General features: G+C 41.7%; 1 protein-coding gene across 1 annotated transcript in view; it reads right to left on the bottom strand.

The window, feature by feature from the left end:
- Nucleotides 1-3,292: 3,292 nt before the first annotated feature.
- fndc3b (fibronectin type III domain containing 3B) overlaps nt 3,293-26,041 on the bottom strand; it is a 93,312-nt gene continuing 70,563 nt past the window's right edge. Inside the window, exons 15-27 of the mRNA XM_022750392.1 lie at nt 25,918-26,004; nt 24,548-24,683; nt 23,452-23,523; nt 22,074-22,192; nt 21,701-21,806; nt 20,888-21,060; nt 20,154-20,267; nt 19,621-19,770; nt 17,572-17,852; nt 14,274-14,492; nt 7,460-7,626; nt 5,848-5,975; nt 3,293-3,604 (exon numbers count right to left, since the gene is read on the bottom strand). Of these exons, the coding sequence (XP_022606113.1) occupies nt 3,293-3,604; nt 5,848-5,975; nt 7,460-7,626; nt 14,274-14,492; nt 17,572-17,852; nt 19,621-19,770; nt 20,154-20,267; nt 20,888-21,060; nt 21,701-21,806; nt 22,074-22,192; nt 23,452-23,523; nt 24,548-24,683; nt 25,918-26,004 (2,064 nt within the window). The remainder of the gene's footprint in view (nt 3,605-5,847; nt 5,976-7,459; nt 7,627-14,273; nt 14,493-17,571; nt 17,853-19,620; nt 19,771-20,153; nt 20,268-20,887; nt 21,061-21,700; nt 21,807-22,073; nt 22,193-23,451; nt 23,524-24,547; nt 24,684-25,917; nt 26,005-26,041) is intronic.

Below are 26,041 nucleotides of genomic sequence, written 5' to 3' on the forward strand. Positions count from 1 at the left end.
AAATACTGGATACAAAATACTCACTACTGCTATACCAGCACTAGCCTGAACAAGGAATCATCAATATTATTATTGTTGTCATTTGCCTGAAATCATCGTATGATTGTTTTTGCCTTTTTTTTTCTTTTTTCTTTTTTTATACCTTTCAGTGTGAAATCAGGTTGTGTTAAAAACTCTCCTCCAAAAGGGGGCTACACATTTCAAAATGGCACATTTTGCTTTACAAAAAAAAACAAAATAATAAAAGATAATATGAAAAGAAGCATAATCACAGATCAAGTTAATGTTTTTTTTTCCTTTTGAGAGAATAATAATAACAATAATAATAATCGTAATGCTGTGTCGTTACAGAAGAACATCACAGAAACCCTTTAGACGACTGCAAACGCAACATCTAGTGGACACGAGAAGCCTGCACTTTGGCAATAAAACAGTAAAAAGATATCAGAAGCTTCATTATAACACTAATCAGAAAAAAAAAAAGCCAAAGGCAGCGACATTTATCCCAATATCAATGACTTGAACTGACTCTAAGGCCTGGCTTTTTGCTACATGTCTGTCTAAGCATTACAAGAACTGCTCGGCTGTGCACGGCCAAAACAGGAGATGAAAAAAAAAATACATAGGCATTTGGTTACATGTTTGAAACAGCAATGATAACTGCAAGGCATGGACTGATGAGCTACAGGTTCCCAACAGCTGTAAGAGAAATACTTAAAGGGTTACTGAGATAAGGAATGCTGGCCTTAATCATACAATCTAACATACATCCATTAAAAAAAAAATTAAAAAGAAAAAAAAAAACATGCTACAAGGAAAAAAATTAGTATATAACTACACTTGTCTCTTAATCTTTAAACAATAAATAAATGAAGATTGCACTGTAATTGGCATGTAAAGTACTGTATGCAAATATATAGTATAAATAAAACCTAGAAAAGAATTCTACCTTAACTTTCCCATCAACTTTGGCAAAGGTATTTTGAGCTAGTAAACCACTTTGCTTACTGACACATACAGGAGCAAGGCACAGCATAGACAGAGGACAAGATACAGCATCAAATAATGAAAGGAGGACTGGTAGGAAGACAGAGAGAAACAGAGGAAGAGAGGCTAACATTACGACGATGATGACGACAGCGATGGGAGATGACAGGATGAGATCTCCCCTCTGTAAGGCCTTTTCCCTGAGGTACGTTACAGGCTGCCAATCAGAGCTAATCATTACCCCCACCCCCTCTCTTTTCCCACCCAATCCCTCCCTCCTCCGCCCACCCCCACACATACAACCCACCCAACAAAAAGTGGACATGTCGCATGTTAATCATGCAGGTCAGGGTGACTTCTTTGGATCATCAGGGTTTGTATTGGGCTGTACCTTGGCTTTGTTTTTCAGGTTGGGGGTTAAAAAAAAAAGGAGGGTGGGAGTCAATGTTGGAGGGGGGAGGGGAGGTCAGGGGGTGTTACGTGTGTCAGAATGCCCTGTTCTGTTGAGCTGTGTTCAGTCAAAGGCTTGTTTGGTTAGTGAACATTAGTTCATGTCCCCAGAGAACATGTCCGTCTGAGGAGAGACCACAGACTTGCTACTGCTCTGATTACATGTCAATAAAGCACCGTTTAATAGAGAGAGAGAGAGAGAGAGAGAAAAGGAGGGAGAGTAGTGCATGAGCAGAAAGATGGGATGGATCGAAAGCAACAGAGGAGCAGCCAGAGCAAAAAGGTAATTACAGATAATTATCGGCAGGAGAGGAGAGAAGAGGAGACGAGTCTTCAAATGTATCGATTCACAGACTAGCTGGAAGGAGAAACTACAGTTTCAGCACTGCTCTGGCCGGCAGCTGGCTAAAATTCAAGGGGCTAAAGCTCAAGCTAACTCCTAATGGCTTTCCTGGTTATCTCACACATACACGCACATACACACAGCTCTGAGAAGGGTGGCTAGCTGGCAGGCTGTTAGCACCTCTGGGTATCGCTGCTAAAGCTACAGATAAATAGGTCGGCGAAATGGTATTTGAGATGGTAGAATATGGAAGGACTGACCGAAGGGTGGGGTGGGGGGCATTCACGATGCTCAGCCCCCGAGCCCTTTCCTGGTAAAGTTGCAGCCAATCACGATCCAAGCCCAGCTTCCTACAATGCTAAAGCCAGTTTACGCCCAACATTTGAATACCTACAAGGGTTCATATTCTGATCCAAGACCAGTGTTTAAGGGCTCCTTCAAACATTCGCACAAGCTACTGAACTGACCTCAGAGCTGCTGTTGTGAGCACCTAGAGTAAACTCCTCCCCTTATACACTGTACTTCAGACCTTACATTGCCATCACTTATATTACATCACTTCTATAGCATCATAGATATTTGTTATAATATATATATTGTGTGTATATATATTAGATTACTGGTTTTCCATTCTTTCTTAGATATAATAAAATCACAGGATAGCAGCATCTTACACCACACATGGATTGCATCACTTTGGTAGCTGAATGAGTGAGTGATTGAATGTTAAAAGCTGAGCAGATATGCGATTGCCTTCTTAGGAGGAAATGTGTGTTTCTCATTGTCATTGCTTGAGTGTAATTGTACATGTGTGCATGTATATGTACATAGGTCTGCACAGGTGTGTGTGCGTTGTGTCTCTGTCAGTCTGTATGTGAGAGCAGGTGCATGAATCGACTGACAGCCTGTAGAGTAGTAACAAACTGAATAATAAGGTATGAACGGCTAAAGCTTTTGAAGGCCTACATTGGAATATGGCTGAACGAATAAAGACTGCAGCAAAAACAAAAATGCAAATTAAACATTGAAAAACAAAAATTGTAAGGCAATGACTGTCAAGAAATATACACGTTCTCTAATCGAATATGTTTTAAAAAGATACAAAATAAAAACATGCAAGTCAGTCTGAGGAGCAACTGCTTTGCTCACAGCTATTTTAAGGCTTGATTATCAGTTTTTTTTCCCAACCGAGGTACAGCCAAGGCTTCCCTCGACAGAAATCCTTAACAAACGAAACAGACACTGATACAAAGACAACAGAGACATAGAGAGAAATGAGACCAAAACCGAGTGAAGGCAGAAGACAACAGGAACAAGGTGTGGAAAGCCTGAATCGATACTTTGACTAAAAAAGAAAAAAAAAAAGAAAAAAAAAAAAAGAAAAAACATACATAGCCTTAGAAGTACATCTCAAGAGTTTGTTTTGATTTCATTCGGTTCTTTCATAGACGTTTTCTTTTAAAGTTTCTCTGTGATTTAGCTTTCTCTTTCTATCCGATAGTTAAAATTCCCTCACTTCATGAAGAAGTACTGTAGCAAGCAGGCGATGAGGATGGAGAAGCCCGCGAACACGCACACGATCAGCGCCGCGAAGCGCTCGTCGCTTGAGATCAGGCCCGAGCCTTTGCCCGTTTCCACGGCGCACACCTCTCCTGAAGACGCCGTTTCCTGGCGACGCAGCGTGAACAAGGAGGAGGGGCTCAGTGGTCCGCACAGTTCCTGGCACGTATCCTGGCAACGGCGGCAGGCGCCCACGCGGAAACGATAGTCTGTGTTGCCCTGGAGACCAGAGATTTGGAACGCACCCTCCTCTCCCTTAAAAACCTGTGACGGGAGGAAAGAAAGAACAAAGTTTCTTAGTGAGTCCTGTTCTTCTCCACGCTCTTGCAAAACCTCATTGGTCATGTAACTTTGATGATGAACTTTTATTATCATCACTCATCCTCCATGAATACTAGTAGTTACAGGAAGTAAAAACGAATGTTTTAAAGATCCCATATTTCACACTTTTCCGGTGTTTTATTTCAGGTTTTGAAATCCATAAGAAGACATATTCGTAGCTTTAAGCACCAAAAAGCATCTCTATATAGTTTTACTTCCTCCTCTCTCATGCTTCTCTTTGGAGCGCTAGTAACAACAGGTTGCTGACTGTTTTCTAATAATAATCTAATAAAAATATAGAATATTTCAGGTAAACATTCAGAGAAACCAAATCCTGCTTGGCTGGATGGTGAGTCCAGGTGGGCTGGGCTAGGGGTATGGCTGAGGGCAGTGGCAGCTTTTTTGTGAGATCACAAAGTTACAGAAGTCCTGACGGCTCATTTTGAGGCTCAGTTTCTGAATACAAGATGTGTTCATTCCTCTGTGGACTGAGCACTTTAATACTTTCACAGTTATTAATATAGAACCCAGACCTGCTTTACAATAAAAAAAGACATGGAAATCTCACTTTATACCATAGAGGACCTTTAACTTCTTCCTTGCCTACCTACTTATTTTATTTGAAATAAATTCCTATCCCTAATTTTACCCAGGCAGCTGAACAAGCAAAGACTTTTGTGTGTGTGAAGTGCTGGCAGAAACTAGTGGGATCACTCCTGAACCAAAAACATACATGATATCTGACAAAGCCACATGTACAGCTGCATTTTACAATGTGCTACCCCATGATGTTAATTCATCTCCCAGTGTACCCACTGCTTTGGCATCAAGGTGTAAATCACAAGCTTCAGGATCTACAAATAAACTTGACTTGAAAACCACTTTACTATAAAAAACAAAGGACGGAGGGTTGCTGCTTTGAATATTAGTTGCAAAGACAGATAAGTGATAAAATGTCACAGGTTTGTAACATGCAAAGCTCACTGTTGCAAAGTCCTTGGAAAAGACACTGAAGCCATATTTTTTCATTCCTTGTACATAACTCATTTTAAAATGCAATGACGGATCAAAGACGCAGCATCAATTCTAACCTCTGACAGGTCACCTTCATTCATTCATTCTGTAACTGAATAAAGGAAACCTACTGATGTTTTGGTTCCAATCACATTTAGGGGAAAAAGCTGACATATACAGTGGGTACATGTATACCTGTTTTAAATCTATTCTCCAAAGTGATTGGAAATGGCTTGTTGCTGATCAGGAACTGTGATATGGTTTTTCTGTATGTGGGAGCAGCGAACACATAATTAGTCATTCTATTTCAAGGCAGGATGTGGGCTGTAAGTGTGTATGTGTTTTACACAAAGGTGTTTTTGTTTTCTCTTTTTCATTAATTAAATTTGCTAATTAAACAACAGACAGAGAACATAAACAAAAGTGTGTATGCTTTCACTGTTCTCCTCACTGTGATTTTAAGAAAAGAGGACAAACAGGCAGAGAGAGAAGCAGACAAACAACTGGAAAGCAGCATCACAGATCTGTATTGACAGCTGACGTGTGTGTACACAATGACATGAGCAGCTACACACACATACATATACACACATAAAGCTGCGGTTTTGTACCACTGGTGAGTATCAGCAGTTCTTCCTTCCAACCATTCAACAGTAATTCAATAACAGAAAGTAATATGGACCTGAAGACAAATGTCTTTTTGTCCGCAGGTCTACTTGTCTGCTCATTGTTCCAACTGCCAGCGGTTCAATTCCATACACCCGAGTGCAGCCAAAAACTTTTCTCAGTTATTACTGTGTTGTAATTCTGCTTCAATAAATACTGCTGGCACTCCAGATTACCTAAGAAGGCTGCATTTCCCAAGACATAGTGTTTGTGTTTCATTCTCCCACGTACAAAATTAAATCTGGGTGTGTGTATGTGTGTTTTATTATTCTATTTGCAAATTTGTGTCTCAGTTTGAGTGTTTTGTAACACCCTCCCCATCAATGCTAACTGAAATTTTCTGCTCCTCGAGGAGATTGGAAAAATCCTCCTAGTAGTCGCACACACTTCCACGGAAAATATGAATGAATCAAATAATTGAAGTTGGGACTCCAAACTCGAGAGACACGCTCCTCGCTGTCCTCATACCACCTGTGTGTGAGTGTGTGTGTCTGTGTGAGACGAACCTGTTTGTACTCTGACTCGCGTCCCACCAGCACCTGGAGCACGTAGCTCACAGGATCCCCTCTCATTGGCGGGATAGTCTCCCATGTGATCTCACACATGTTGCCCTCCAGCTGGTGCACTCTGGGAGCTGTTTGCAAAAGAAAAAATGGCATTAACATGAGAGGATTTCATATTTAGAAAATTTATACAATATAAAACATAAAGACGCATAGAAATAGATGAGGTGTATTTCCTCACCTGAAATAAATACACCCCATACTAATGCATCCATAAGTCCAAATAACAGTTATTTAGTGAATGCTGACATCTATCTCCCTGCTCCAATCTAATGCTTCATATCAGCACTAATGGATACAATCATGTTAATGGCGATTAGTGTCAGGCTATTTAAACTGTCTAGGTCCTGCACATCATCTTGGATATAAGCCAAAACAAAGAATACATTAATCATGTGCAATCATTTTGTTTTTCAGTGTTGATAATTGTTTTGCAAAGAAATAATATCCTTGGGGGATAATGTCGGATATTACAACAGAGATCCAATTCTGACTGCATTGCTTGCTGTGCTAAATACAGCTTATATTTTATTAAACTTTTATGGTAACCAGGGACCTATTCATTGATTTGTCTCAACTCATTCCACTTTTTATTTTTCTGAATGAATGCTCATTTGTAGCGAAGCTTTCCGACAACGCACATGCACCACTAACACTTTTACAGAAGTTGTTTGGAACCCTCACAGGTTATTTACCTGTTTATGGATACATCAGTGTTGTGCTCCGCATTCACAGCCCCACAGTCATACCCATAATACTCTGTTATATCTCCCGAGAGGATACTCTTTACTGTGATTATTGTAGCTACAACAAGCCGCCACCTCAGTTTACAGCAAAGGCCACATACTGGAGGCAATAATCAAGCAAGGCTCCAGTAAACCTGCCATCTCTAACAGCCAAACAGAGACAAATGTATTGTTTTTTTTTGTTTTTTTTTCTCTTTGGCCTCTGAATGTATCCCCTCTTTTGGGCCATTCTGCTGGAGCCGGTTGCACCACCTCTTCAAAAGTTCAAACTAAACCTAGTTATGACATCAGTGGAGATGTATGCATTGCTATTTTAATATGCACAAACACAAACTTAGTTGTTACAAATCTGATTTGGCCTGTGAAAATATCTTAAATCGAATTTCACAAAGAAATACACAACATATCCCAAACATTATATGCATAACGTAAGATAGATTAGCATGTGCTATATTCTAATACCAACTCTGAAAAACATGCATTCCATGTATGCATTAACAAACAGAACAATATAAACAACACAAAATTAAGTTTAACATAGTTTGTCCCCCTTCACCATGGCATTTTTGGAAGTTATTCTACGGCTTGTGATGTTCAGTGACTTCCTGTTTTGCCTCTTTTGATTGGACAGTATGTTTCTTAGCAACCAATTTACACATTGCTAAATTCTTAACTAGCTAGGATATTTCCTAAGTTTTATTTTGTAGTTTAATAGCTGGTGCAACCACATCCTGGAGTGCAGCAGTGACATCATCACCCCCACCACATTTCATGAAAACACACCACATACTTTGCCAGGGTCAGTTTACCTTTGAGGGCAGGGGGTACAGACTTGGTGGTGCAGAAAGTGTGCGTGTCAGAGAACGGGCCCTCCCCAGCATCACTAATGGCCTGTATTCTGAAACTGTAGCTGCTGGACTCAGTCAATCGCTGGACCTTGTAGGTGTGGCTGGGACCGCGGTAGATCGTCACGAACCTGGACAGAGGATATAATGGAGAGGGTTAAGGAGAGACAGTGAGTCACAAACCTTGAGAGAAATCCGGAAACAAGGACTGAGGGACCGAGGGAGCTGGAGAACGTGAGGAGGAGTGAGGTGGAGGTGAGAGGAATGAGTGATGGTGGTGTGATTCGATTAGAGGAAGAGGGAGATGTGATGTTGGAGAAGGTCACAGTTAAAGACTTGGGTGACGAGCAGTGAAGAATGAGGCGTCGACACCGATTGCAGTAATCACTAAACTAGTTTTGGGAATTGATTCAGACCATGTTATATTATTGCGCTGATGTATTCAGTGACTCATCGCAGTAATAGTTTATTAATAGTTCGCAGGGGTGCATCATATTGCCGGCCTGAGCATATACAAATAAATATCTAGAGCTTTTCTCCATCACGAAACCTCATATATTGGTATGTGTTTATCAACTGAGGAGCTTCTTCATGTCTTACCAAGGCTTTTTTTTTTTTGCTGTCTCAACGTAGGTTTAGCATAAGTTACCTTGAGGTTGGGTTGACTTGGAAAAAAAAAAAGAGTAGTGGAAACCTTGAATGGATGCTGGCAGGAAGGGAGAAGAGTGCATCTTAGAAACGATAGCGGTGATTTATTAACACACAGGACGAATACCGGCAGGCCAGAGTCACAAATCTGATGGAAACGAGCAGCCAAAAAAAAAAAGTTTCTGGCTGGCAAAGATGGATAGATTGATTGACTGAAGGAGAGAGATGATAAGTAGGCCAACGAGCGAGTGAGGGAGAAACTGAGATTGGAGCTGAAAATTGGTTATTTATCTCCGCTATTGGCCTTTTTTTCGGCAGAATGGGGTAAAAAAGAAAAGTCTGTGAGAGGAAGAAAGTTACGGAAGAAGGGGAGAGGAGAGAAAGGTGAGGGGGCAAGCGAGAATAGGGGAAGCAGTGATGGAGGGAAGGATATGAAGGCGAGGAGACATAAAAGAGGAGGAAAAGAGGTGAGTGGTAATTACAGGAGTGGAGACGATGATGGAGGATCTGCTGTGAGAGCAAAGAGAAAGAAGAGAAGAGAGAGGTCATGGTGTAGTGGAAGGCTATAACTCCAGATGAGCTCTTTATGTAGCTGCACTACAGAAAGTTATGCGTTCCTCTGGCTGATATATGGTGTTGTTAATTCTTTGCCTCACTGCCGGGCCCCACAGTCAACACTCAAAAAAACATCCAGTGTGTTTGCAATGTAAATCCGAGTCTTATTTACTCTCTGTTTACTCTCGGCTCACAACTCCGTGGCCAAAAAAAAAAAAAAGAAAGAAAAAATTAGCAACTTTTACATTTACACAGCGAACGCATCAGCTTTTCCATCATTATGAGTTATGGTCTCTTTTGATTTGGACAGAGCCGAGTGGCAGAATATCAAAACAATTAACAACCAGCAGAGCACGGACAATAAACAAACACACACACACACACACACACGAAATCACCAGGCCACAGTTGATGAGATGAACTGCATCCTTGGTCTGGAGCCAAACAGCCGACCAATTAACCACGACAGGGAGCAGAGGAGGACAGAGAGAGGTTAGAGGCAGGCAAGGCACATGCTATTTGTTCTGCTGATTAAGATCCATGTTTTTTTCTGTACTGACTCATAGAAATGCAAATACTGGAATTTTTCCTCACTGATATCATGAAAAAGAATTTTCCTTGTCAGGTTTGCCTGTTTTTGCTGCAGTGATGGGCGATACAGATGCAGACATTGCTGTGACTGCACCGGCTCAGTTTAAAAAATGATTCAGCTCACACAGAAAAGCTAACATTTATTTTGGCGTGACATTATCCAACATCTTTGTTTTTGTTTTTCCTTGAAAATGTTCCTGTAAGATTGTGACTGTCAGACTGTTGTCTGTTTTTTAACTACAGCCATTCAGTATTCTTGGTAACACACAGAAATCGTATATTATATGTCCTGAATAATGAGATCATCATCATCAAATATGCAATATAAAAAGGTATAATTTCGTTATTAATTCCTACAGAGTAAACACGATTTAAGGCAATTATTGCCTGATATCAGTGTATCATGCATGGCTACTCAGTGATAAGGTTAGCATTAGAGATGGAGAAGGAGAGACATCTTGTTCTCACGGTAGCTTTATTACTCACTGTGTGGAAAAACAGATGGGTGTACATAAAGATGAAATGAGCTAATACAAGAATGGAAGAGGAAGAAATGAGGAACATGGATGGAGGGATAAACAAATTGGGGCTTAGCAGATGGGTAGATATGTATGGATGGAGAGATGAAGAAACAACTTGGATGAAAAGATGGAAGAACTGAACTTCAGCTGAAGGACAGAGAACTAGATAGAAGGTGGATGCAAGCATGGACAGATGTAGCGATGGTTGTATGGATGGACGGAGAATTCTTATGAATGACAGCTACTACACCAAAGCTTTTTCCCATGGTGCAGGTTCTTCCACCTGCATTCAACGTTAAAAAAAATCCATTGCGTCAGAAGGTTGAAGCCTTCTTTGCACTACATGGCCCATGTTGCCATGGCGCCCTTACACTCCAAATATCCGTGCCAGACGGCAGTTTGGGTAATATGAATGAGGCAAAAGTGAAATGAGAAAGATCAAACAAATTCAGCCAGCTTTTAAAAGGGCAAGAACCGAGTGAGGAAAACAAATGAAAAATGAAAACACCATGAGCGAGGGAGGAGAGAACACTAGCAACAAGTCTGCATATAGGGAGATAAGAATGAAAAAAAATAAGCTATTGGAGAAAGAGGGACGCAGAAGGAGAAGGGAGGAAAATGGAACACAGAGATTCAAAATTGTGGACCTGAGAAAAACGGCTTTCTTTATCATCTAATACACCTACACAACGGAGACATGGCAGGGCGGACGGGAGGAAAAACAAAGAGGGTAAGAGATGAAGTGGGAGGGAGGAAATTTATGAAAGGGTGCGTGCAGGTGAAGTCAGCTTTCCAAAAATAAAATGAGATGAATGAATATGAATTAGATCAGCAACAGACAAAGACAGACATACAGAGAGAGGGACAGCCAAAGTCAAAAACATAAACTGACACTAATGGTATTTGGTCAAAAATGATGCTGATTAAATTTATTGGCAAAATCCTAAATCATATTTGCAGAAATTCCAGCTGGCTATATGATACGTTTGTTTACAAAGATAAATATTTTCAAGATTGGATTCTGTCACGCTCTTCTTGTTCCCCCTCGAAACTTTATGATTAGCTGGTTGCCACAGCGATTTCACCACTAATAAAACTTCCTGCTAATTCATTTTAATAAGAGTGTGATGAGAAGAAAGAGGAGGGGAGCAGCAGCAGCAGGAGTGGTCCTGTACACCAGCTCAATCCATTCATCTGGTGATAAGCCTCCGCAAACACACACACACACACACACACACACACCCACACATAGTTCCACAAACGGTGAAGGGCCGCTAATGCAGCCACGAATATGTCTAAGCGTCCTGCCAGAGCCACCTGTAGCTGCAAGTAATGAATCCTAAGCAAAGACAACTAGGCCGAATCAGTCAGGAATCACACATCGTCATTACGGAGCGATTCAATCCATTATATAGCTCGTGGGCGGCTTCCTCATGGAGGAAATGATGTCGATGAAGAGGATAGAGTGAAATAATGTTTGTGTTTTTGGCCTGAGTGGAGATGCTGCTATTTTTATCTGTATTAGTTATACCAAAAAAAAAAAAAAAGTTCCTTTTCCTCTGGTTCCCTGCCTTTGCTATCATGAAACACATCACATTCATGCTTTTACAATGAACACAACCCTAAATAGTGTAAACCAACCTTGATACTTCCACTAAACCTTCACTGTGATCTTAGTGTACATGTCAGAGTATGAACACAGCGCTATGGAGGGACTGGCTGGTGAGGAGTGTGAAATGTGGAGGCACATCAGGCCTGCAGCTGAACAGACTGAGAGGACAGTAAAGCCTTCATTCACTCCCACTTGAATCAACCAGCGCTACGAGTTTACCATCAGAGCGCGGGGAGGGACGTGTGTGGACTAGAAAAGAGAAATAAAGGAAAAACTGGCCAGTCTGATGATAAATCAGTGACCAATTTGAAGCTATTCCTGGACCAAACAAATAGCTTCTCTGTCCACTTCCACTCTGAATTCTCTGACAAAAGCCGCTTTTCAGTGTCATACATTTTACCCAGGACATACTACACTGTCGTTTTGTCGTTTTAACCTGTATATGTGCAGGGCAGAGCTTCACTAATATAATATGTGCTAAAAAAAAAAGAACATACGTAATAAAGGGAAAATCAAATATGTGCCTTTTTTTCATCAGTTTACAGAAAAACGTAGCACTTGCTTACGTAAGCAGGTCGAAACTAATGCCAGGATGATTCACAAAACACCATCTGAACCAGATTTGGTGAATGCAGACACACAAACACACAAAAACTAGCATACTGCCCTGCTAATCACTGTGCCCATTAAAACAAAAAAAGAAAAAGGGTAAATAACGCTCTCTTAACTGTGAAAGCTGTTTTCATTTGACTGATAGGGAGTGCGTTTGTGCCTACGTGCATGCTTATGTGTTTATGTGTGTGTGTGTGTGTGTGTGTTGCAGAGGTTAACAGATCACAGCCTGCCGGATAGAGCCCCATCTGTTGCCTGCTGCACTCTGGCCCGTTCCAGGGGTGCCAAGGTAGCTGGGTGCCAACTTGACGCCAGCCAAGCCTTAATTCAAACACTGTTAGGCGGCCAAGCATAATGGTAGAGGCCAGGCTGGAGGGAGGGAGCGAGACGATCGGACAGGTGGGCAGACAGGCGAGCACATAAAAGTGGCTCTACATGGCTAGTCAGTATAGTCGGGTTCCTACCTCTTTGTTCACCCCTTTCTCATTTCCGCTCTTTACTAAAAATGCCCTCTTCTCGTGCTCTATCTGACTGCTTAACTCCCCGTCAGTGGTCATGTTCTGCCCCTTCCCCACCTCCTCAGTCTGCTAATTATCTCTGACTGTTTCTCTTTGTCGCTCCTGCCCTGACCAGTCGGTTAAATGGAGGCTTGATTGTTGTAGGCTGTATCCGGGCTGGCTCTAGATGCACCAACGTGACTACTCCCTAGTACATCTGGTTACTGCGCGCGCGCACACACACACACACACACACACACACACACACACACACACACACACACACACACACACACACACACACACACGGACAAAAAAAAACCCCACAAGCTTGAAGATCTACACACGTACCTCTAACAGGGCATTCATGTGCACACCTCACCTTCTCTCAAGCTGCTCATGTTCTATCCTGCTCGTGTGTGTGTGTGTGTAAAATATTGACCTTCAAGGTCTGCAAGGCGGCCAAGAGGTTTAGAGAGCACATCTTCTACGCGGGACATCACAGTTTCAGTCCACGTTCATAGCTGAGGCTCCGTGTATGAAATACCACTAATCTTGTTAATCGTGTCTATAGGGAAGTGTGTGTAAGTGTGTTGAGTACCTCTTTTGGCCAAAATTGTCTATAATGCCACCAAAGAACATTTAAAACAATTAATATTCATGCAATAAATGTACAAAGCAGTTATACATCCGCATTGGCTGTTGCTATATGTAAGTTCTCTCTGCTGCTGAACTTGGTCTCTTTCCGGAAGCAGGTGGTGGCGATTGTGGCTTCAGACAAGAGCTTCAGCCATTGTTTTCTTTTTAATAAAGGAACTAATAATACGACCTCTGAGCAGCGCCAAAACTTCAGGGCAGATTGGAGGCTACAGTGAGTCACTATCAGAGAGTGACGAGATGGGCCGGGGCTAGCTGGTTAGCACACAGTAGAAGAAAAGACGTGATAGAAACAAGAGTTAACATTGGTGTTTCTTTCCACTTCTTGAGACATCTCTTGGTGAGCAAAGGAATGAAATTTAATGCTGAACTCCACGCAACGTTGCTTCTGGACTGTTAGGCCTAACAAAACAGCTGTTAATGCTAACGTTAGCTATGTGGCGATAGCATAACTTACAAATAGCTCCTTTAATTTCAACGTTGTCTCGTGAGCATATGAGCGTACTGATTTGGCATTTTGAGAAATCCTGCTGTCCAAATATATTATTCTACGAATATTGTAAAAGTTAAATGAGTGAGCAGTTTGCTGCATTAATTAGAACATTTTAACATTCATTTTGACTATTTTTAATGCATGAAATCATTATTATGATATTGATTTCAACCATATCCTTGTTCTGAACTGTGTCGCAGACTGTCAGGTGAGCAGCATGAAGGAGGTACTTCCTTATCCACTGTACAGTCACTCCATTGCCCCTGTTAGTATGGTGTGTACTATGAAGTAATACAAAGGGTGTAGGGTACAATGGAGCTGCTGTGAATGACTCAAACAATAAAGCATATATAATGAGGTGAAGAGTGTAACGAAAATGAAAAGATTCTTGTCTTCTTTCTTGAACGTATAAATCTATAAATGCTTTAATTGTGAGCTTTTCTTATGATGTGTAAATGTGTAGGATGTTTGGATGACATTTTATCTGACATGTACACGTGGTGTGACCTGTAGTAAGCCAGACCTCCCCCCTCAGTCTATACCATGAGATAAACAATGATGTAACAGAGGTATTGAGTTGTGTTTACGCCACCTGTGGTTCTTGTCCTCCATTTGTAGTGTGTAGACCATGTCGTCGGCGATCAGGGAGCGCGTGTGGCTGGCGTTTTCGCCCCACTTCAGCTTCAGGCTCTGAGGGCCGGCCGCCGAGCATTCAAGGGGGGGCGGGGCTGGAGGGAGGGGACGTGTCCTCGCCTGCAGGGGTGGACTCGTGGGACTGGAGCCAATGGCATTCACCGCCTGGATCTGCACACTGCGAGCCGCGAGAGAAGAGAAGGAGATTATGATTTGTTTATTTGAGTGTTACACTGCTTATCTTTGATCATTTCGTGATCAGATTTTTAGAGAAATGTCTTGGTGGTGAAAATGCAGCATGTTGAAGGTGTGCAGGGATTTAAGGTCATGCCCCAAATGTGCATGTACATGAAACTGCTGGATAATGTATGTACCATGTTGTTCTCCGTGTGTTTGCAGACCTATTTGTCTAACGGTGGGGTAATTTTCAGCGAAGAGGCTGATCTGGTGTATTAGCTTTGACCTTGCATCCCTTCTCCCATCACCATTCTCCTCTTCATTACAATTCAATGTTCTCTCCAGGATCAGACGTCAGTGTTTCAGACCAGTCAGCTCACCATTTTCCACAATGTACAGTAGTGTGCAAGGAAAAATCCTATTACTGCTACACAGTGTTCTCTAAGATTTACTGTTGTGATAGAACTTTTTATTTTCCAACAGAAAACTATTTCTTTCTTTCTTTTTTTTTTTAAAAACTTGATTAACTTTTGTTCTTCACAAAGAGACAGAGATGATAAACAGCAGTACACAAGTTCAAATGGGTTCTGAACTAAGTAACTATAAAAGGAGAGAAGTCTGAATGTATATGTATTTTGTATTGTTGACCAATACTATACAACACGCACACAAACATACACATATGTGCTGCTAATTAAAAAAAAAAAACACTGGCAGAAATGGATTTCTGTTTTTCAAAATACCCCTGCTGCCTTTCTTCTAGGAATCCCCCTCCCCCTCCTTGCCCCTTTTCTGTCAATGTCTGATCAGCTGATTAGCATCCATAGCAGAAGCCCTCGGCTAGAGAGCGTCTGCCGTCATTTGACATTTAATTGCTGATCCTCTGTAACTGTAACCTTTCATTATAATTCACTCAGCTGAGTGAAGACAGAGAAGAAAGGGCAATGTTCACCCATCCACTGGGGTAATTAAGCATAAAGATAAAAGATGATGAGAGACTGAGAAGGAAGAGGATGGAAGATAAAGAAGCTTAGCTTTTGATGATGAGGGATTCCATTTAGTCATGAGGGGATTTGCATATGAAAGTTCAGAATAGATGCAGTTTTGTTTTGTGAAATAAAAACTAAGGAAAAGACACTCTGAACAAAAAGGTGGCAAGTAAGTGGTCACTGCACAACCACAAGGCCTTGGGTAACCATGTTTCATGCTGAGCAAAACACTTAACCCCCTACGTGCTCACTTACTGCATGACTAAAATGTAAATACAATGGCAGTTTATGAAGTGGAAAACAATGTACCTTCCTGGAAATTTCTCTATTTCGAGACTTTTCTCAAAAGCCAACGTGAGCAGCTAACTACGTGTTGATAGATTTTCATGTCAGTGTAAGAGTACACTTAGCACTGCAGGTTTAGCGAATCTGTGTTCCATCATATGTGACTGTGTGGCAGTTATCCGCTTATGGTACCTGTATAGACTCAAATACCTTTAACATTATTAATGGACTGTGACAGCATTAAGCAAAGGCTGGTTGTGAAACCTTGTATCTTAAAAAAAAAAAGCCACTGATGAAAAGAAATCTCTGCTGCCAATTTTTTTTTTTACTGAAGAAGACACACGAAGGTTATGAAGCTTTTAGTGAAAATATGAAATTCTTTTTTAAAAACCTTTTTTAAATTTTAACATCTAAATTACTATTTTTCCCTTGAACATAAAACTATTTCTAATCTCAGAATGAAGACATTTTAAATCTCCACTGGAGCCGCACTCCTGACAGAGCAAACAACATTTACTATGGTCCTTAATAAAGCCGTACATGCAAATAAAATATGAATAATATTATCTGAAGCACCCCACTGCTGTAAATAACAACCAGCATTACCGTTACTAGCACACACACACACACACACACACACAGTGTTCTGCCTCAGTGGCAGCCATTACGCAAGAGAGCAAAGTGACATTAGGACAAAAACAACCTCAGAATGAAAACAATGGTGTGTGATCACTCTGCCTCTTCATACACAACCCACCCTACCCCACACAGACATTGGACACCCTCTCCCTTTTTTCCCCCCCAGTTGAAAGAATTCACTGCACAGTCACATGCATGCACACAAACACAAGCGCACACACATGTAATCAAAGAACTGCTTACAGACACATAACAGTAGCTGTTGATTCAGGTTACAAGCGGTTGTTTACTGTTGCTCGAGTGCGACATCACTGCTCATGTTGTGTATTAGGACAATCTCTACGGGAGGACAGGATGGAAATGTAGCATGAAGCCTTCCTGGCCTCCCGATGAATCATCAGAGGTTGTACATAACAAATTTACACACACAAAACAGCTGTTACAAACACGGACCTAAAAGGCACAGCATGGCTAAAAGACAGGTAGTTACCAGACATGCAAGTTCTACTTTAAATATGGCATTGGTTGCATTATGGGAAATGTAGGATCCAGTGTTTTTGGAGCTTCACTCTCACCAGGGACTTAAAGCTTTTGTTGCTTTTGAGTCCCCCGACTTCATGTAAGGTCAAACTGAATCTTAACAATGTGAAAGGGGTGAATCATGACGACAAACCCAAAGAGCTCCATCACTCGATTCAGTCCCTTCGGCTCTTTGGAGCATCGTCGTCTTGGTTCTTTACTGCTTTTGTTCACTCTCAGAGCTTTGATAAGACCACTTTCAGCTTTTAGCAGGCAGCTGCTTTAAATAAATAAAAAACTAAAAAAAAAACTAAAAAAAAAACTCCAGACACCCACAGTACACTTACCACTCAGTATCAAACCTTACATTCATCAGGCTGGCTTCATGCTATCTACTAGATGAGTAAATAGACAAGTGTTTGCCAACGTGACGGTGGTCAGAGTGGTCAATATCTGTTAATGCACTTTTATTTTTCCAATATTTAACAGTGGTTTAAAAAAGGAACTGACATCTGATGTTAATGGACATGTGCCCACGTTAATGTCTGCAGTATTGCATTTTTATTTTTACAAAATGTCAACCCGATGATTTGTGATCATCATCAACGACGGCATCAGTTTCTGTGCTGTACTGATTTCTGTCAGTACCTGTATTCGGTGTCGGGCTGCAGGCCCGTGACAAGGTGACTTGTGCCTGATTCCACAGTGATGGTTTGGTCGTCCAGGGTGATGACGTAGGAGGAGATCTCCGCCCCGTTGCTGTTCGGCTCGTCCCATTTCAGGAAGAGGCAGGTAGACGGGGAGTGACCTGACTCCGAGGAGGTCGGGAGGTCCAGGAGGGCGAGGGACGAGACCTGGTCGGGATTTGTCGCCGGGGTCCTGAAACTCACCTGCTCACTGTAAGGACCGGCACCCGCCTGATTCACCGCCTGAGTGGGAGACACAAAAATACAGAGAGGGTGAGAGAGATGAAGAAAGTGAGGGATGGAGGAATCTGAGGACAGAAAAGAGGGTGGAAAAAAAGAGGATGAATAGAGACAGAGACCAAACTGTACAGATGAAGGTTAAGAGTGAAAAGGAAAAGAGACAAAAGCGAAATGAATTGGCAGAGGAGTAGCACAGACAAAGAGCAAGAGAAAGTAAAATAGAGGCGAGAAGAGGGACATGAATTCAAATTAGCTGTGAAAGAACATTAGTCTCTTCCTTGTGCTGTGTAACACATTTACATTCACCTCAAGCACCGTCTATTAAACGTACTTCTATCGCTTTTGATTTATAATCATCTACTTTATTGTCTCACACAAGCTCAGTGAGGAGGAAGCCAGGACAGAATACACCAGCTTTTTAAGAATACATCCGTTATATTTTGAAAGTAAAATTAAAAAAAAATAAAATAAACAAATGCTTAAATTGTTTCCACCTGTTTCTTTTAATTTGCAGGCAAAATGTGCACTTTCTGTTAAACGCATCAAGACAAAACAAAACAACCTATTTGCAAAAAGTAATTGTCAAAAATATGCAAAACTTCCAAGAACATGACAAACACTTCAGTTTTTTGGTAAAAAAAAAAAAAAAAAAAAAATGCACTGTAGCCACTTTCCAAGAACAGCTCAGAAATATTAAGTTGAGTCCACACCAAGGTCCAAAGTTAAGGAGTAACTTGCAGTGTGCACTTACAGAAAAGTCTTACACCTTTGTCTTGGCAGAGAACTGTCTACATACCTCGAGGGTCCCAGATAAGAAAAATTATATTTCAGTAGCATTTTCTGATTTATCTTCAGCTGTCAAATATATCTTGGTGAGGCTTAAAAAAAAAAATGATCTGAGGAAGTCTTGATTTACCTCAATGCGATAGTGTCTGAATATTTTAAGTGTTCTAATAAAACAAGTGTGTGTCAAGCTGTGACATCTGACACGATAAAGCTTCCTCTCCAGGTCCATCACATCAGGAGTCATCACTGAGGTCAACCGTACCAGTGTCTCGCGCGATCCGTTCTTGCCGGGTCATTTGTCGTATTGTTACACATATAAACGCGCAGCTGCATCAACGCACATAAAACACATACAAACACATACACACAAGCACGAAACCATTGATTAGGACATTTAGGATGACCTTGTCCTGTCCTCTAAACTTTATAAATGAACCCATAAAAGAAGAGAGCCATAAAACATACTTTTATTGGATTGGTAGCTTTAGAGGGTACATCGGAGAAAGTAAGTGAGAGAGAGAGAGAGAGAGAGAGAGCATGTGTGTGTTGGACAAATACACAACAGACAATATGAGAGAGAGAGAGAGAGAGAGAGAGAGAGAGAGAGAGAGAGAGAGAGAGAGAGAGAGAGCAGTTCTTTATGCACCAGATTAAGAGTCAGGGCACAAATAGAATCAATTACCGTCAGACCTTCAGTGGTCTCTGACTGTTTGTGTGTCCTTCTTGCTTTTTGATGCTTCCCTTGGCTATATTTGTATATTTGTTCATGTCCTGACTGAGTGTGTCACTCTTATAATTCTATTCCCTTTGTGTTAGTGTGTGTCTGCATATCCGTGTTCATGTTCATGTCTGCGCCTTCCCCTCTCTTGTAAATGTGCCTGTGCATGAAAGCAGTGTGCGCACGTGTGTGTGTGTGTGTGTGTGTGTGTGTGCATGTATTTCATGTCCATAAGCTGCTTTGAGTGCATGTATCTGTCTGTGTTACCTGTAGCCTGCAGCAGTAGTCTGTGGCAGGCGTCAGGTCTGACAGCTCACACTGTGTGGCAGATCCACAGTAGATGAGCTCCATGGGTTCGTCTTCCCTCGCCCACTCCAAACGATATTCAGAGATGTCTGTACCCGAACCCTCAGGACTCTGCAACACACACACACACACACACACACACACACATAGCTCAGAGAAATCAATAGGAACTTGGAATCAAAAAAAGAAATACTGCCATAAATGAATTCAAAATGCAATAAAACCTAAAAAGCTGTCTTTCAAACAGAAAGTAAACAGAGGTAGACCGGGGCTATGTTAAAGCAGGCCAAGGAGAACTGAGTGTCAGACTGTTAAAGATTTTTAAAGAGGTTTATAGGCTGTGAACAACAGTCTCCTGGGTCCACTTGTCAACAACATCCCAGGCAGACAAATTTTAAAGCGGCAGGTTTTTATGTCAGTAGAAACAGAAAAAGGGGAGTTTGAACATCTTTAGACAGCTTTTTAAAAAAATGTTTCCTGTGTGTTTGTCTCACCTCCCAGTTGAGCGATACGCAGGTGTTGCTGGTGAGAGTGATGAGTGGCGCCCCGCACTGGCCGGGAGGACCCGCTGCAGTCGTCACCTCTGTCGGGTCAGAGTACACTCCCAACTACAAGAGACACGCGCGCCAGCACACACACACACACACACACACACACACACACACACACACAATTAGAGGTATGTTTAACCTAACACAAGTGAAAGAGAAATCACGAATCTGTATGTGCCTGTAAGTGTGTGTGTTTGTACGGGTGAGTCATGAGGTTCTCTGGCGTCCCCTGCCTGCTTCGTATTTTTAAGTGTGTTGTGTTTGTGGCTGCGTTCGATCAGCCAGTCTGAGTGCTAGCTCTAGAGGTCTCGTCAGTGTGGATAATCAAGGCAATAAGATGTTAACTCCAGACTGTGAAACACTGCTGCATCCAAACATGACCACTGTTAGACTGTCTGGGACACTCTGACCTAATCGCTACTGGCCCTGTTTATCTGACTGTGTGTGTGTGTGTGTGTGTGTGTGTGTGTGTGTGTGTGTGTATATATAACAGTAGACTTCAAGGCCATAACAACCGTTACACAAAGAATTTCAAGCTTGGCAAGTGGAAAATAAGAATTTGTGTGGATTTTATGGTCTCGCCTGTTGAATTACTGTTTGATGGGTTTTCTTTTCTTTCTTTTCTTTCTTTTTTTTTTTTTTTTACGGAGGATATTGTGTGTGTGTGAATAACTCACCCCTGCCTCGTTGGCAGCCCGCAGTCGGAAGCTGTACGTGGCACCAGGTAGCAGACTGCCAACGGTGCACTGCAACTCCGACCCGTGGTACACCTCTGTCGGCTTGGCGTCCCCCTCGCTCATCTCCAGACTGAACACACACTCCTCACACACTCCCTCAGAGACAGGGGAGTCTAAGCAGGCAGAGGTAGAGAAAGAGAAGTGATCAGACGACATGCATTCAAAAATCATGTGTAACGGAAAGACGCGGTGTTTGACATGACGTGTGTTTACAGATCAGTTCATCAGGTACATTTCAGTAATTTCCAAGGGATTCTTTCCTCCACCAGATGCTTAATTTTGGTTGCAGTGCGGTGAAAGTAATAAATGATGGAGACAGTGGGGAAAGCCCTCCAATACATTATGTCTGACCTTCAGCTCGAGCTAGTAATTGCAGCAGTGCTGCCTGAATGTGAGCTTATTAGGGCTGTGGCCAGCTGTATTAAACTTGGTAAAGCAGGAACTTCCTCTGCGTTTCAGGCTGGGAGATTTTGCCTGCCAGCAGATAACAGTACTAATCTGCAATAATGGGCCGACATTAGGAGAGTTAAGTCAGATATGAGGCTAGGTTAGGCTTTTAATGGGCTAAATTAGGGCTCAATTAGGCTGAAACATGGTTGACTGAGGTTACATTAGAACTGGCCAGGAAACATATTAAACTGCCAGAGGGTTGATTTAGCTGACTTGTGTAAAAAAATAAAATAAAATAAAAAAAATTCAAAAATATTCTAGTAAATCAAACTAAACCCAGTGTACGTGGACGGCTGCACTCACCCCATTCTAACTGCACTTCCTTGTGTTTGGCTTTACCCACAATCCTTGGCGGCTGGCAGGGCCCTGGCGGAACGCTTAATGTACGAACCGGAACACTAACAGTGCACTTCAGGAGCAAAGACAAACACAGGAAATCAAAACAGAAGAAAAGGAACAAAAACGTGATTAACAACTGGCATAAATGTCGATTATGATACATTGTTGATTATGTGTGTGTGTGTGTGTGTGTGTGTGTGCGCACACTGTAGATGTTCCCACATTTTTCTGTGTAACTCAACAACTGTTTGTGAAAATTCAAAGTTAACAGTTTACAATGTTAAAGTTGTGTGTGTGTGTGTGTGTGTGTGTGTGTGTGTGTGTGTGTGTGTCTTACCGGGCTGTGCCCTCCGGTGGTGATGCTGCACACACGTAGGCGGTAGAAGGTGCCAGGTGTCAGGCGCTCACACATGCATTCTGTTGCTGGACCACTGTACGCTACCTCCCACTGGCTCGCTGCACCAACAAGCACATATACACACACAAAATAAAAATACAATAACACAACCCATCACATACGCAAGCATAAGTGCATATACATAATCTCCTGCTGTTACGCATGTTCTTCTGCAGTCGACCTCATCATTTTCCCAGAAACACAATCCCCATTGACCTAATTTATATCTGCTCACCACTTTGTGTTGCCAGTGTTAGATTGTGTAGGCCTGTGCAATTCATTATTCCACCTGTGAAGCAGCTCTCATGTTATGCAAATTTAAGTCCTGTTTACACCAAAAGCAATTTTATGTGAGGTTTTTTTTATATATATATATATATATATATATAACTCTGTCTAATAAACTGACAATAACATAAAGTGGATTTCACATAAACTTCCAAGCACAACACATCAAAGCGATGGTAACTGTTGTACGGAAAATGTCTTAGTTCACCCAAACATCTGTTTCAGAGCAGTAACGCACAAAACTTATGAATATGATGAATCACAGAAAACACAATGTGATGAGTCAGACTCATCCTGAGAGTTCAGCACTGCACCCACTGGTACAACTCAGCCAGAGTGATGATGAAAGGTGATGAGGTGAAAAGAGCAGAGAAAAAAGGAGGAGAGACAGAGACAATGGACAGATGATGGAGAAGGGGGGAAAATGAGTTAGCTCTGATGTTTCAGAATTAAGATTATTATCTGACTTTTTTGTGTGTTTTAACTAATGAATGCAACGCTGAAGTAGATGACATAAATCACATCACATCCTGTCACCGATGGAAAAACAAAGTAAGAGCTGAATTACTAAATTACATAAATTAACCCTAATTAACCAATTTATCCCGATCCACTGGACTGACTGAATGACTGCTGATCCAAATGACTTTCATGTTTCATATTAAACACAAGTCTCCAATAAACAACTCATTCCTCTTTCTCTGATGAAATACAGATTCAATGCAATCACACCTCCTTTCTCTCCCTGCCATTATAGAGTGAAAGAAACAGGAGGACATTTAGTGTCATGGAGTTGCTGATGTGAGGAAATCCAAACGACGCTGTGCGTTAAATTGATGCTAACAAAGAGTGAATTACGGAAGCTATTCTTCACAGAGGAGTAAGTGAAGGAAATGGATATATTGAAAGAACAAGCACAGGGGACAGAGGACAGATGGAACAGTTTGAGCTTTATTCTGGACTCAAATTAACCGATGGATGGATGGACAGACAAACTGAGATGGATGGAAATGATAGATGTACGTCGTACCTTCGGAGCACCCCTCTGAGATCTCTAGCAGGTACGTAAGAGCCTCTGAGCCCCCGTTGTCCTGTGGAGGATCTGTTGGAGCAATCGATTGGTTGATTTTAGTTTTGGGGTAAAATCACTTATACACTCAGACACATACATGTAAAAAAAATTAAAAATAAAATTACAACATGTTTCTTTATGGCTTTGGGAAAAGGTGCGCCTACAATGAGTCAACCAGCACAAAATCTATGAAAATGTTCTTATGGTACATTCATAAGTCGTCAGTTGAGACTTTTTCATGACACAATAACTCATAAATAAACCATCAGGGGGCTGTGGCAGATTGTTTGTGTTTCAGCCAGACAAGAAGTTACAATTCCCCCAAAAGCAGCTGCCAAATGTTTCCTTAGCAACAGAGCTGATAAGAAAACGCTCGAGTTTTGATCATTTCTTCAGACACCATGATGCTCAATATGAAATAATAAACCTCTGGGGATGATTTATCCTGAGATTATGAAGTGCATCAGCAGCACTGGAAACAATCCACTTGGCTGAGCCTCGTCTGATACTTACTGTATCAACATTGTTGCAATAATCACAGTTGCACATTTCTAATAAATGACTGCCTGAAGCACAAATAAACCACACAATGAAGGAACTACTACTATTACTGCTGTCCGAGTCAAATCAATGATATGAATGCCGTGTTTACAATGTTTGAGAAGTATTAGAGAGAGGACAGACAGCCCGGCGTCCGGCAGTACTAACACAGGACAGATGGATGACAGCCGACATGATGGCTTTTATGGCCGCTCAGTTCAATGATAACACCCCAGAGGCAGCAGCTTGTCATGGTTTTATTCTGCGACATGCTCTGCTAGATTTTTGCTTTTTTTTTTTTTTTTTTTTTTTTTTTTTTTTTGGTCAAGTCTTTCTGAACTGCCCCACACTGGGAAAAAAAAAAGATTCATTTAGATGCAATGGTATGTTAAGATTTTTATCCTGTACGTGCATATCCTCTTGCATCTTGCAAATGTTTGCGTATTATAAACATTCTCCATCTTCTTTCTTTGTGTGGCAGTGTATAACACGATGTGCATGTACGTCTGTTTACCCCATGTGACGGTGAATCCGTAGGGTGTCGCCGCGGTGACACAGGGTGTAGATGGAGGGCCTGGTTTGTCTGGATTGGTGGTGCACACCAACACTTCGCTGGGACTGCTCTTCCCCTCCATGTTCGACGCTATGAGCTGCAGGGAGGGAGGGAAAACGGGACAGTGCGGAGGAAGAGGGGAGAGCAAGGGGTGAATGAAAAAGGAGAAGAAGAGGGTGACAGAAAGACGGGATACAGATGAGGGAAAGAAAAATGAAGAGGGGGTAAGAGAGGAGACAAAGTGAGTAACGATGCAGCAGAAGACAAAAAAGATTCACAGTGAGCGCGGTTACATGACAGAACAGAAGCTGCAGACAAATCTATCAGGGAGTAAAGTAAAGTAAGTGTCCTGATTAATAGGAGCCATTACTCTCTGCTCCTTCACCTGTGCTTCTCCTGGCTCATCTGCCTTCATTTCCCTTCAGTTTACTCCCTCCATTATCTCATCCAATGGACAATCTGCTTTGTTCCCAAAATGTTCACGGCGGACGAACATTACAAGGAAACACCGAGTTTGCTCCTCCGTGTGTGAGCATGTGTGTGCGTTTGTGAGCGAGGAGGACGCGCACACGCGTGTGTCAGAGAACATGCGAGGTGTTGTTCGAGATGAGAGCACCATAATAGGCATTAACACACATGCAAACACGCTTAGAGATCTCTCGCCGTCGGAACATTTTGTTTCACGATGTCCTCACATTACGAGCAGCCCATCACAGCTTTTAAGTAGAGCCGGACGGTGCTCTCTGCTCGCTAAATAGCTGCTGAATTGCCTTCTTTCACCACTCTTTAAATTGCAGCCAATTCTCTGGTGGTAAAATACTGTATTCCTTCCTAGATTGATGGATGTTATATTGCCACTGAAAGCCACCTGGACAGGCTGGTATCCTTGGAAACACTTTTATTTAACAAGAGAACATCACTGACTGGGAATTGATCAAGTAAGAAAACTGAAGAGGAAGACGAGATGACTTTACTCAACACTAAACCTGAAATCAAACAAAACTACAAGATATGTTCACAACAAAGAGAAAAAAAACAAAACATTTGCTTTCTTGAGAGTTAGATGAGAAGATTGATTCCACTCCCATAAGGTAGGATGTGAGGATGTAACGTAGGAGTGAAATGATAGCGACATCAATCTTCTCTGCTCACTCTTAACAAAAAGGCAAATTTCTCAAGTGGATTCTCCAAAATGCCTTCTAAATCATTTCTCACCAACACAGCTGTGGGGTTAAAAGTGAAGAACATAGCAATATATAGTTCTACTCTAATCATTTTCTCATCCACAAAAATGCACATGGGGGAAATTCTCATGTTGCGTCTTCACTTACCCTGAATTTATACTGTGTACTCCTCTTCAGGCCTTGTACAGTACAGGTCAAGTTTTCTCCAGTGTACTTTGGATGAAAGTCTGTTCCCTGTGGGATATACAGTGTCAGTAGTCTGTGTGTATAA

Source organism: Seriola dumerili, unplaced genomic scaffold (genome assembly GCF_002260705.1).
Source record: "Seriola dumerili isolate Sdu_G_001 unplaced genomic scaffold, Sdu_1.0 BDQW01000149.1, whole genome shotgun sequence".
Lineage (NCBI taxonomy): Eukaryota > Metazoa > Chordata > Actinopteri > Carangiformes > Carangidae > Seriola > Seriola dumerili.